Source organism: Nannospalax galili, unplaced genomic scaffold (assembly GCF_000622305.1).
Source record: "Nannospalax galili isolate Female #2095 unplaced genomic scaffold, S.galili_v1.0 scaffold487, whole genome shotgun sequence".
Taxonomy (NCBI): Eukaryota; Metazoa; Chordata; class Mammalia; order Rodentia; family Spalacidae; genus Nannospalax; species Nannospalax galili.
In genome coordinates, this window is record NW_008357047.1 from 2468051 (window position 1) to 2481769 (window position 13719).

Genomic DNA, 13719 nt, shown 5'->3' on the forward strand with positions numbered 1-13719 from the left:
ACTTTAAAACTTTGCTGGGCATGGTGGCACATGCCTTTAATCCTGGCACTTGGGAGAGAGAGGCAGGTGGATCTCTGTGAGTTCAAGGCCAGCCTGATCTACATAGTGAGTTCCAGGAAAGCTAGGGCTACAGGAAGACCCTGTCTGAAAAAGACCAAAAAAAAAAAAAGACTAACTTTCAAGGTTCAAATGCTACACCACATAGTCAAAGACATTGAAGAAGATTGGGGAAAAAGTGGCATAAAGGAAGATAAACTCTTAATAGAGTTATTTAGATGATCACTCTGGGAAATGTTTAAAAATCTTCTGATGCAAGTTTGAGGGACCTGAGTTCTATCTCCAGCACTCATGTTAAAAAAATATTTTTAAGGTCAGACATAGCTATGCACAGGGGGAAGGGAATAGGAGGACTACCAGAAGCCTAGCTCAGGTTTGTGGAGAGGCCCTATGCTAAGGGAATAAGAAGAGAGTGATAGAGCAGGACACTCACCATCTTCCCTGGCCTCCATATACATGCACATGTACCCCCCCACACACATACATATGCATAAAACACACATACATATACAACATACAAATAAAGGAAGAAAAAGAAAGGCCATAAATGACTTTGAATGTGGATTAGGAAAAGTTAACAACTGAAGTAAGTGAAAAAATTCATAGTGTACAATATATTAAAATTTTTACGTGAAAATTGAGAAAAATATCATTACCTAAAACTTTGCTTTTCAAAGGTTTGCAATGTCACTTGTTTTCACTACCCACTCATATGATGATGGGACAGATGCTGTAATACTGCTCTGATCAATAGCACTTCTTCTATGAAATGACCAATCAGCACCAAAAATGCATGTGTGGCCCAAGGGGATGCGTACCCATGTCCCTCACATCCAGCACCAGCTGTTTCAGTGAACGACATCATGACCATAGCCATGCCCATCTTTCTTTGTCTGTGTTGTTTTAAAGATAGTTGAACAAAACTGGACATATCTTACAAAGGGAAAGGGATTTTTCTGGAGACCTTTCCCAGATCTAAGTGACCACCTAGTCATGACTGTCAGCCAATACTAGAGGTGAGAAAGGAAAGGTAGTTCCTTTTCTTCGAATTCCTTTGTAACTAACTTGAGATATTATGTAGAATTTTGATCTGAATTCACACATCATTCAAAACTGAAGGCAATTGTAGGAATCCCCCAGTACAACGTAATGTTGCTGAAAAGGGTCAACAGTACCCAAAGTTGCACTTGGCACAGAGGCAGGATGACAATCCAGACAGAGGCTAACCAAGTGTCACCTTTCACCAGATAAGTGTGTCTGACAAATTAGCAACTTATATAAAGGTATTGAAATACAAAAGAAAGCATCTCTATTTCTTCTCTCTACTGTGCTATCCATTACAAGCTCCTGCCATGCAGAAGTTGGAGGAACTAAATATAGTGCAATCCATTGCATAGGGTCTAGTCAATGGTTTTTAGTCAGTTAAGCTCAGTTTAGATTTTCTCCTATTTCTACTTCCAGATGGCACCTATGCTCCTATGAAGAGTGAGGGCTCTGATGGCCTTGGAGAGAAAAGTTTTGGACTCACACCCACATTCCTTCATCCTTGCCTAGAATGCCTTTGGCCTCCGTGGCATCGTCCTGTCAGTTGCTGGGCACCCTACTGACATCTGATGTTAATGACCATAGCGGTTGACCTCATGGTGTGTGTTCTCCCCTGGTATAGAAAGAGCCCATCAACAGTCTTCAGACTCTGTCCTTACTTGTCTTTCACCAAATTTAACCACTACCGCCACCACCACCCACCCAGGCTGCACAACTTTCCCTTGGATGCAGTGACACCTCATCACTCCCATAGGGATTTCCCTGGGAGATCCCCCAGGAGCAAGCTCAGAAGTTCTCTACAAGACACCCTGGAACTAAAGGTACTAAGAATGCAACTCATGTTCTCATGCTGCCCACCATCCTGAGGCCCCCAATCTGGTAAGGTGGGAGAGGGTTGGTGGTATATCTTGTGGGGTGGTCTTCTACTTTCAAATTGCCACTTTCTATCTCTGAGGCTTCAGCTAGCATGGAAGAGGAAAGTCATGAATTTTCTGCCTTCTTCCTAGTCCTCCATAGCCAGAAAGAAGCAGTTGGTCTCCTAAGCAGGGACCATATTCCTCTTTCTCAAAGTGGTATTCTCTTTGCTCTTTTCTATGGGGCTAGGAGTGCTAGATAGAATGACAGAATATGACTCAAGGAAGAGAAAGTTGACCCCAGACCATGGAGCTGACAGGCTTTTCATTGTCCCTTAATATCCACAGGGGATTGGTTCTAGGGATTGGTTCTACTACCTACTGATAGAAAAATCCACAGAAGCCTAAGTCCCTTCCACAAAATGATGTGATATTTTCACATCGCCTCTAGATTATATAAAACATATATATTATATATAACATATGTATTATAACGCCTAATACAATATAGATGCCATGTAAAGTTGTTCCGCTGTATTGCTTAGGGAATGATGACAATATTAAAACAAAAAAGGGGTTAGGATATATTCAGGACAGTTGTAAATTTCTTTTGCAAATATCTTCCATTCGCAAGTTGAATCCATGCACACAGAGCCCACAAATACGGAGGGGCAACAATATATTTAAACACCCAGATCAAAGGTCAGCTGTCTGATTCTGGCAATGCAACAGTGGCTAAGAGCCTGTAGTTTGCACATCCAAGGGGCAACGTCCACACCAAGAGCTGCAGGTGAAAGGGAGGTCAAAGGAGCTGAGAGGACATTGAAGAGCCGACTTTGTTGGGACTCTGAAGACAGACAGCAGAGCTAGGGGTCATTTCGGAAGGCTAAAGAGTAGAACCCCAGCCCTTATGATGAAAGGATTTCAAACCTAATTGCAACACAGCAAGTCAAAACATCTTGACTGTCTCCCCATCTCTCACTAGTGAGATTTTGTGTCTCTTATATCATTTTATTCAGGAGTAAAAGATAAAAAGAAATCTGACTTATGTGAAATTTCAGGGGCTAGGACAATCTTAAAGGTTAGAGTTAACATCTGCTCAGCATTCCATGTTTCCCAAAAGAAATGTGCTACGTCAGTGAATTCATATTTCTCCTTTGAAGTTATTATTCACATTCACCCCTTCCTATACATGAAACATAATCTCTCCTTATTTTCATGGCCTCAAAACCTTGAGGAGAAACATGTTTTTCCCCATGAACTTTTACCTCCACATCCACAAAAACACAGGCATCATGGGAAAGAAACTTCACTATAGGGTAGGAACACAGCCTCAAATGTGAAAAATCCAAAAATAAGATGCGTTCAAAGGAAAAAGAAAATTAAAAGGAAAATATGAAAGGTTTATTGCCCAAGACCCCCAGAGCACAGGAACTATCGGCAGAAACTATCTGAAGAGATCATACATGTTCAGAAGTTCGGAGTGGTCCAGTGAGACAAGGGATGGTAAGATGCTCCAGGGCAGTGAAGAGTGGTCAGCTAAGATGAGGAAAGGGAGGGTATATCTGGGTTTAGAAGTAAGTTCCATGGCTGGCATGGAGCAGTGCACTCTGGGATCCATAGTGTATCTGTTTGCAGAAAGGAAGCAGGCCTTCAACCCCTTGAAAGTCCTTTAAATATAATTAAGGTGTGGGACTTGCAAGATGGTGCTTGCCATGAAGGCATGATGGCCTGGGTTCAATCCCCAGGACCCATATAAAGGTAGTAGAAAAGAACTGGCTCAACAAAGCTGTCCTCTGACCTCCACATGGGCTATAATATGTGCACACCCCCAGAGACATACATGCACAGTAATAATTAACTATTGGAAAAAAAAAAAGTATAGCAGCTCATGCCTATAATGCCAGCACTCCGAAGGCAGAAGCAAGGAGGATTGTTGGTTTGAGGCTTACCTGGGCCACACAATGAAAATCTGTGTCAAAATAACAACAACAATAACAGCCACAATCACAATAATAGTGATGATGATAATGATGAGGCTGGGGAGATAGCTTAGTGGGTAAAGTGATTGCTGTGTAAGCATGAAGACCTGCGTTCGGATCCCCAGCACCCAGTCATGGTGGCATGCATCTGTAACCCCATCTGTGGAAGTCAGAGACAGGCAGATTCTGGGGTCCTGCTGGCTAGCCAGTCTAGCTGAAACAATGAACTCAAGGTTCAGTGAGAAATCCTATCTCAAAACTAAACAGGTAAAGAAAGCAGAAAGCAGAGGAAGACCCCGGCCTCCGCATGCTGGGGGTGAAACTCAGAGCCTTACGAGTGTCAGGCAAACAATACTGCTGAGCCACATCCCCAGACCCCAGTGAATGCTTTTTAAAATGCAGATGCCAGTAGAGAAGGGTCCTGCTTTAGGTCATCACTAACACTCTGCTAAGCGGAGTGAAGACGGACAGGAAGATGCTGAGGGCACAACAGAGAAAGAAAAGAATGCCATAAAATTCCCTTTGTGAGCCTCCTGAGGCACCTGCTGAACGCATCTCCATTCCTCCCACAAAGATGCTTAACTCTTATGTTCCCAGTAAAAGAAATGTTACCTCCTTACCCTAACTACTACCATATAGTAAATTCCCTGGGAACCATGTCTTTTATGCCTCTGTAAGAACTAGGGTGATTAGAACACAATCAGCAGAGTGCAAACTGCAGACTCCAAGGTACCAGCATGATCTGGATCCTGTCCATAGTCATCTTCAATCTTTCGTGGTATCAGTGACCATAAGTTACATGCACTCCATTCAAGAACACGATGAGGCCCAGTCCTATTGTTTCCAAGAGGACTGCAGAGAGCTAACCGTAGCAGCTAAGAGGGGAGGCTGCCAACAGCATCTTCATTTTGAGGAGCAGTTTTCAAAGCTGTACCCTATAGAGGTGCAGGGTCTCCAAACACCCTGAGAGTGAAAAGTTGAGTAGTCAGGGGATGAGGAGGGAATTTGCCCCTACCTGCCTCATCTGCACATCCTCACTTTCTTCTCTTTCCTGGGGGCAGAAGTTGGCTTCCACTGAACACTGATTGAAGAACCATTTCCAATGCTATGATAAAGTCTGCAGACTCCAGACTCACAGGACTCAAAACATTTGAGCATTTGCTTTGAATGTGGGTTACCCAGCCGGATAAAAGAAAAGATTCCCACAACAGAATATTAAAAAATAAACTCAGGAAATTTCATCTGTCTGGAGGTTTTAAAAGTTTAAGGATCCCCCAAGTTGAAATCAGTTTGGATTCCAAGTTTTGTTTGTGTGTGTGTCTGTGTGTGTGTGTGTCTGTGTATGTGTATGTGTGTGTGTGTATGTGTGTGTGTGTGTCTGTGTGTGTGTGTGTGTGTGTGTGTGTGTGTGTGTGTGTGTGTGTGTGTGTGTGTGTATGTGTGTGTGTGTGTGTGTGTGTGTGTGTGTGTGTGTGTGTGTACATATGTATGTGAAGGTCAGAAGTTCTCTCCTCCTACCATGAGGGTCTCAGGGATGGAATTCAGGTCCTCAGGCTTGACAGCAAGTGTCTTTACCCAATTAACCATCTTTCTAGGCCAGGGCTCGCTCACCTTCTCAGCAAAAAGAACGGGGAAAAGGAGAAGGAAGAAGAGGAGGGGAAGGAGGAGGAGGCATGATTCTGATTCCAAGGCAAGCTATAAACACATGCTACTCCGCAGGTGAATTACTAATTCTACTAAAAGGGAAGTTCTACTTCTGCTTCTTAGCGAATGGGCTACACAGGCCAGTGGGAGTTCGTAAGCACCACTGACGCAATGTTTTGAAGCAGTTCTCCCTGTGATCTGAGATTAAAAGGGCACTAGTGATGATAAAAGAAATTTCCCTCCCTCTCTCCCTCTTGAACACCAAGTTCCAGGGCAGTCCACATCCAGCAGGACCAACAGTGTCTGGTCAAGTGCATGTTCCCTGGTTGTTCACAAGTTGGGTAATACCCATGAGTTGCTGGCTAGCACTAGTTCTGAGCCACAAACTACTAGAGGGATTGTTTATTCTCCAGTACTTGATCTCAGTTTATGATGACAACTTGGCACCTATCAATCCCATAAAAGCTTGAAGGGATGAAGTACACAGTTTATAATACTGCCGGCATTTAAAATCCTCCCAGAAAGGGTAGAGAGGAGACGAAAAGAAAAAGAAAAGAAAAGAGATAATGGCCTGTAGCTATAAATATCTGTCTTCATGGGGCTGAAAACTAATTTTTGTTGCTTCCTTAATTTTTTTCTCATTTGATAAATCAGCTAATGAACCAAAAGAAAATAACTAGTTTTAGCAAACAACTCAAAAAGATTTCAGAATCTGAAGACTCCAGACTATGAATCTATTTAATTCATGTAGCATCACAAACGGCCAAAACAAGCATTCAAAATATTGATCATCAGTTTTCCACCCAAACTGGTGAGCTGTTCAGAATCCCAGGTGTAAAACCTCTAAGGAAATGGTCTGTTGCAAATCTGAATCATTTCATAAGCTAAAAGCAGATCAAATGCCATTACTAAGTATTACAATATCGAAAGATGTCTTTCTATTGTTCCAAAAAAGTAGAAGTAGTCTTCTTACTAGAAATTTAATTAGAATAGATTCTAGTGACTCTTCTTCCTACTCCTGACTCATGAGAAAATCTTCATTCCTATGTACATATATACATGTGTGTGTACGTGTGTGTGTAGTTCATACCTGTCATATTGCAATAATTTGCTTACAGACTTTTTTCCTGAGCAACAGGAGTTGGGTACTGATTAAGGCACTAGGGCTTCACAGGTTTAACTCTAACTTTTATTCTTTATAAGGTAAGATTGTTAGATCAAGTTGTTGGGGGACCCTGCTGCTAAGGTTGTAGTCCACCATGTCCAGATAGCTCTAAGTAGCTCAGCGCTATATGGAGTACTCCCTTTCTCAGTGGGGGCTTCCTGCTCTCTGCTTGACCTTATCTGGAAAGTGCCTCCAAGCACGGATGCCTGGCCTTATTTGGAACAGAACCTTTGGCATAGTTACCTGCAATAAAACTGCCCCCAGGTTTTTTTCCATATGATAATTGGGCATTGCCCTCTACCAGATGATAGGATCCCCCTACCACATGTAAATAAAGCATACTATGAGCACCTATCAGCTGAAATTTGGCTACCATCTCCACCCTATATTTTTCCCTGACCCCCTGAATAAACGAGCTGTATCACTGAAGCAGACTCCAGGAAGGTCTTTTCCATCATGCTCACTGGCCATCCTGACCCTGTTCATCGCTTCTGCTCCCTTTGTTCTCATGGGTCGGTGGCCAACGGCCCACGAGGGGAGGGAAAGACCCACATCAAGTAATTTAAATCCTTGCTAAGTTGTCTTTCATCCAAATAAGGAAAAACAAATAAATGCCTGCCTGTTGTTTGAGATATAATAAAAGATTCAGAGCTACATGCTGGCTACATGCAGCAGGGTTGGTTGATGATGATGACAGTGTCTCTATACCCCGAAGTACTGCTTAGCTCCTTGTACGTAGCAGGCAATGGGCTCACATTACCTGAACTGAGCTGAACTTTCCGTATTGCCTGCCTGATGGCACACTACATTTTCTTTCAGGAGAAAATCACAGTTAAGCAAAATTTTATAGACCATCTGATGTCTTCACCTGGCTACAGCCTGGGATCCCACAGCACTTTGCCCATATCTCTGTTCACTCTTGTCCCACCTGCGTAGCATCATCTGGACATGCTGTTTATGAAATCTGCAGCTTTCTATGCAGGGAAAAACAAAACCAGACTTCCAAACAACCGCAAGCACCTTCTCAGTGTGCATATCCAAAGTCAGCATATGGTAGGGAACTAAGGGACACTGACTCTTGAGCTGAGCTGAAAGCACCTAAAACCACTCAGAGTTTGAAGAGAGTAGTATGCTTCCAAAGAACAGAGCTGATGTTTCTATTAGATTCCTTCTCCACCTTCAAGACTACACATACCACCATGAGCATAAAGCACTATTGAGTCCAATCCACACAGATCCCTCTCCTTCTGAGTCCATATTAAGCCTGGCCACTCCATGTGTGTCCTAGTCCTCTGTCCTCACATGCTCCGTTGTCTCAGTGGGGAGATCAAGCAATTAAAAGTTATTTTATGTAGTACTGGGTGTGTAATAGGAAACAGGTGTTTGATTGCTGGACTTGGTTCTGTTTTCTGATATGTTCAAAGTACATGATTATTTGATCAACCATCGCTTGGGGAAAAGAAAGATATATTAAAGGTTACATAAGCTGGACCTGGACCTGGTACCCTGGCAACATGAACAAGCAGGGGCATCTTTACAAGTCCAAATCAGGGCCTTGCCTTATCCAGCACCCAATTTTGGAAGTAATGGTTCCACAAAAGTCACAAGTCAAACGTTAGCTCTCAGCTAAGTCTTCATTGTGTTGTTAACCAACAGTAAAATCTACTCTGAGCTCCATTTCCTATAACTAAAGTCACTGAGAAGTAGTTCCAGTCCACAGAACGAGGATGAAGGATGTCACAATCTCCCTCTGTGATCAGATAAACCACACAGATATCATCTCACCCTAAGCAAATGACAGTTCTTTTAAAGAACTACTCACTGCCACTTTCAAAGACTACCAGCTGTATACCCCTTTTCTTTACAAATTCCCCACTTTTTCCCCTTTTCATACCAGGAATTCTCCAGAACACAGCATCATAAGCCTCACAAACTTCATTTTCTTAACTCTCCAAAATGTTTCCGGCCCCCTACTTCATATGATGCTTGCGGCCACCTCCAGAAAGGTAAACAAGACAGACAGTCTTGATTTACAGAATCAAGGCAGCTGACTCTAGACCACAACTAATGAACAGATGCAAGGTGTTCCCTCTTCCTCCCTCTTCCTTCCCCCTTCCTCCTTCTTTCCTCTTTCTTCTTCCCACCTCCTTCCTCCTTCCTAGGTATGGTTTTTACTATACAGTTGACCAACCATGTGCTGCCGCATTGTTCAGCATCCTTCTACACTGTGTCAGTCAAGGTAACGTTTTTGCGTGTCTTGTGCCTGAGACTGGCTGTCCCTGTAGAAAACCCTACCTTCAAAACCCTAGTCTTAGCCGAAGTCCTTCACCATATGAAGGCAACTTGGCATCCAAAATGGCTGACTGGGAGCCAATTGCAGCATTCTAATCTTTGTTCATGCTGTCAATGTGACATATGAAAAAAATATGAATAAAGTGACAGGATGAAAACAAAACTAGTAGCTGGTGTGAGATCCACAGACAGGGTGTTAGCCCCACATGCAGTGCTTCTAGGTCAAGTAACACCTTGTGTTTCCCCCACATATGTGGTGTGGAAAAGCTATTTACAAAATGTTTTTAAATATTTAGGACCGAATAAACCAATATTGTTGGGAAACATTCACTCTGACCAGACTCCTAGTCTCATCTGAATATCGAACTCAACAATATCAGATGATCCAGGACCAGGAGCAATGAGATGTTTGTACATTCACCCAGGATGCCCAGACAGGCCTGTTGTCAGTCTCCACAATGGCTGGTGATGGACACGAATAATCCAACAACAAAAGTCTCAGAAGGATGGCTTGCAAATCGTTGTTAGTACCAACATCATAAAATGGGCCTTCTGGAAATTACCTGGCTCTGCAGTTCACTTTGCTGCTTCAGACGCAGGTTCTCAGGTGTGTCGGCCACGGTGGTGAAGGACTGCTTTGGGTAGTGTCTGTGGAGAAGCATTTTAAGGCACACAATGAAAACAGCATGCTATAAAACACCAGCTATTGCATCCTTCTCCTCTGCTCCAATCAGAGGCGCTGGTGTTCTTGCTCTGGATTCCATCCCTTCCCATGACCCTCGGTCACTAGTTTTCCTCCCTCCTCCAAAACATCAACCTCAGACTCTTTGTTCCCATGGCTCCTCCCAGTGAGTGGGAGCGAGCTCAAGGCTGACCCAGAGTCTACCGCCTTCACCCCACCACCACTCGACATGCGTGTTATTCTTCTATCCTTCAGCCAAGCTTCCTTAAAAAGATGGCTTCACCTCTATGTCTTTGTTCATCTCCTCTCCAACACTCATCTCGACTATATGTCTGTCTTCAAGCTTATTTCCAGAAGTTTCTCTCACCACAGTCATAATGATTTCCTGTGAAATCATCCAATAAGCATTTTTGGGTCCTCTTGGCCTTCCCTCTGATGAGACCCCACTCAGCCCCAGTTTAGATGCTCTTCTCTCTCTCTCTCTCTCTCTCTCTCTCTCTCTCTCTCTCAGATGCTCACCCCCTTCACAGTCCTACCATGGGCTGTCTTCTCTTCTCACTGCACACCCCACCTAAAAGATCTTAACTCATCCCTTCAGCTTTGGGCGGACTCTATTTGCTGATTTCTTTCAAACTTAGATTTCAGATTCAGCGGCATTTCCCCTTGACCATCCCACTTCCACCACAATGTCAGTAAGCCTGAGCTTCAACTTTCTATCACTCCATCCCTAAAATAAGGTCTGCCTGCCCCATACTGTTTTTATTTATTGACACTAAGATGAACAAGTAGGACAGCTGCAGTGACCTTGACATCACACACACTATCCAATCAATTGCCATCTTTATCTGATATACAGACACAGACTCAGACACAGACACAGACACAGACACACAGACACACAGACACACAGACACACACACACACACACACACACACGCACGCACACGTATTTCAACACTTTCTGGTCTTGCCCTTCCCATCTGAATTGCCAAAATAAGTGTTCCAAATGCAAATCTTCTCACATTATTCTTTGAGCAAAACTTTGAATGGCTTCCCACTCATCTTAGAATATAGTCAGCTGCCTGTCTTCCAAGATCACTGTGCCCTATCCTCTCCAGAGCTCTCTCGTGCTCCATGCTCTGGCAACGGGGGAACACTTCAGTCCCTGCACTTCATCCTTCTTGCTCCTGTCTGCCCCAGAAATGCCACTCCTCTTCCCTGGGACATCTAATCCTCTTCCCATCCCACCTTCCTGGCTGACTGTGCTTGTCTTTTGAATCTAGACATCACCATCTCTGGGAAGCATTCCTGGCCTCCCAAGTTTGGTAGGAAAAGGCTCTGCCTGTGCTTTCCTCCCTGTTGCAGGGCTGAGCACGCTCATCGCAATTTCTGACTGGCACACCTCTCTGACCCACAGTGTGATGAAAGTTCTGTGGCAGCAAGAACAGTCTCTTCTGTCCTTGACAGAGCACATTTTTGGCTCTATCTCTAGTCATAACCGGTGTCTGCCTCACAATATGAGCTCAGTAAATACTGAGGGAGAGGGACAGATGGAAAGAAACTGGACAATGGGTGCAGGGACATAGTAAGACAGCTAGAATCACTTCGAATGTTCTTCCCACATGATTGGCAGTAAGTAATTGGCTATTCCAAAATAGCTGCTAGAGAGGACTTGGAATGTCCCAATCACAAAGAAATGGTATATCTGTGTGATAGGACAAATATGCCAATGTCCCTGTACTGATCACAATACACTGTCCACTTGTATTGAAAAGTTATGCTGTGCCCATAAATACATATAATTACTATGTGTCAATTGAAAATAAATATAATAAATTTCCAGGCAGAAGAAATGGAGGATTGGAGAGAGGGGAAAATGGGCAAAGCCTAAGAGGCCCAGGGGAGCAACAATACCAGCACAGCACACGGTACACACAGCTTGCCTCTTCCATTCAAGGTGACCTTCCTTGTGGTAAGAAAGGCATTTCCCCCCTTAATGTACGTAAACACCCAAACAAGGCTGTGGTCCTCTCAACTCATAACTCAAACACCGTCAGAAACACAGGGGACATGTCTAGCTGATTTGGCTCCATCATCACAAAGACCACGGGACTCAGATCGTCTCCAAGGATGAGTTTCCCTTCCCTCCTCCCTGGCCGCGTCCTTGCTGCTGTACACCTGTGTCTCTGTGGTTTACCCAGCTCTCTCTGCGCCTCGTGGTTTTAAACTCTACTTTCCTTGTAGAAGGTTCTTTGACATTCACCCTGTTCCTGGCTTCCTGACAAAACACTGATAGAGCAATCTTTTGTCAGCACAAATGAACTCTGTAAAAGCTGTTCCGTGCACATTAGCACTTATGAGATAAAGATTAAATATTCTGTAGCCCTGTGCAGGGAGATGCATGGTGGGAAGACATACATCCATGCTTTATTTTTTCAGTTCCTCCAATAATTTAACCTCCCATGATGTCAATGTTCCAGAAAACTAAAGTTAACCCCATAACAATTGGATCTTTTTTTTAAATATTTTACTTACTTTTATGTGTATGAGTGTATTGCCTGCATAGGTGTGAGTGCACCCGTGTCATGCAATGCTGCAGAGATCGGAAGAGGGCTTTGGATTCCCCTGGAACTGGAGTTAAGGATGGTTTGTAGCTGCCATGTGGGTTCTGGGAATCGAACCCGGGTCCTCTGCATCAGCAGTCAGTGCTCTTAACCACTGAGCCATCTCTCCAGCCCCACAATTAGATCATTTTAACTATTTTTGTTAACAACTTTTTAAAAAATCTTTACATTTTCTTGCCTTATCTGAGCACGTGCAAACCCAATTTACATTTTCAGGACAATGTGAAGTTGTGTTGATGCATTTTGTAGAGTCATAATACAATGTGGTCTATAAAGGTGTTCGGCCTAAACCATTCAAGTTTGTTGTGCTTTGCCTGAAAAGAAGATTCCTCACACAGCACTGAGCCCCAGGGGTCATCTTTTCCTGGGTTTCCTTCTTCTAACTCATCCTCAAAAGGCAGACAATCGAGTTGGTTTACAATGTTGGCAATGTTGAGTCACTGAGTCAAGTGAGTGGGTAGAATAGATAATATGTCTCCCGACTCTCAGTGAGTGGACCATGCCTTTCTATGGGCAACTTCAGCCATGTGCTCCAGACAGCACATGCCAAGCTGGACAGACAATTCCACTGTGCTGTGGCTTGAAACTTGAACTTTCCTGGACTTTAAATGTGGTAACTGTGTATTGTTATACTTAGGGGCTATAGCAGCAATTTAGCAAAATTTTTCCCTAAATGTGTTCTAGGATATCGTATAGCATTTCACACACATCTTCGGGGTTCCACTGTGTTTCCTTCAAAAAGTCTGCATGCTGTCTGTTTCTAAAACTGTATATAAAATGTACCCTCAAATGTGCTGTACAACTATTAGCCCACAGAGAGCCCGACTTTACCAACTTATAGGTAAACTCATTTGAGGTGGGAGGGCATTCTTTCTGAGGCAACCTTCACCTGTCATTTATGCTTAATTTAAAAAAAAAACTTCTTATGTTTTGTTTTTTTTTTTTTGTTGTTGTTGTTGTTTTTGATGTTTGAAAAAAATATTTATTTTTTTACTTGATAAAATATAAAAAATTTTTTTCTCATTTTTTTTATTTTAATTAAAAGAAGCATTTCATTACAACAGCATTAACCTATTCAATAACATTTTTCTGAGCTAGGGTACATCTCTTTCAAAATTGGCTGTACATTTCTAGGTTTACAGATGAATTATTACCCTTATATAATCTTTTACTCATTATAAACTCTATAAGACATAAAAGATCAGTTAGTGGGGCTAGCAGGATGACTCAGCAGTAAAGATACCTGCTACCATGCCTGATGACCTGAGTTCTATCCCCAGGACCCATGTGGTAGAAGAAGAGAATCAGCTCTCACAAGTTGTCCTCTAACTCCACACGTGGGCCATGACACGGGCACATACACATACACACACAC

General features: G+C 43.1%; 1 protein-coding gene across 1 annotated transcript in view; it reads right to left on the bottom strand.

The window, feature by feature from the left end:
* Positions 1-9686, bottom strand: part of LOC115067929 (LIM zinc-binding domain-containing Nebulette-like) — a gene marked incomplete at its 5' end in the record, with an annotated part of 65290 nt that extends 55604 nt beyond the window's left edge. The window contains 1 exon segment of the mRNA XM_029557133.1: positions 9602-9686. Coding sequence (XP_029412993.1) covers positions 9602-9686 — 85 coding nt within the window.
* Between the last annotated feature and the right edge of the window lie 4033 nt (positions 9687-13719).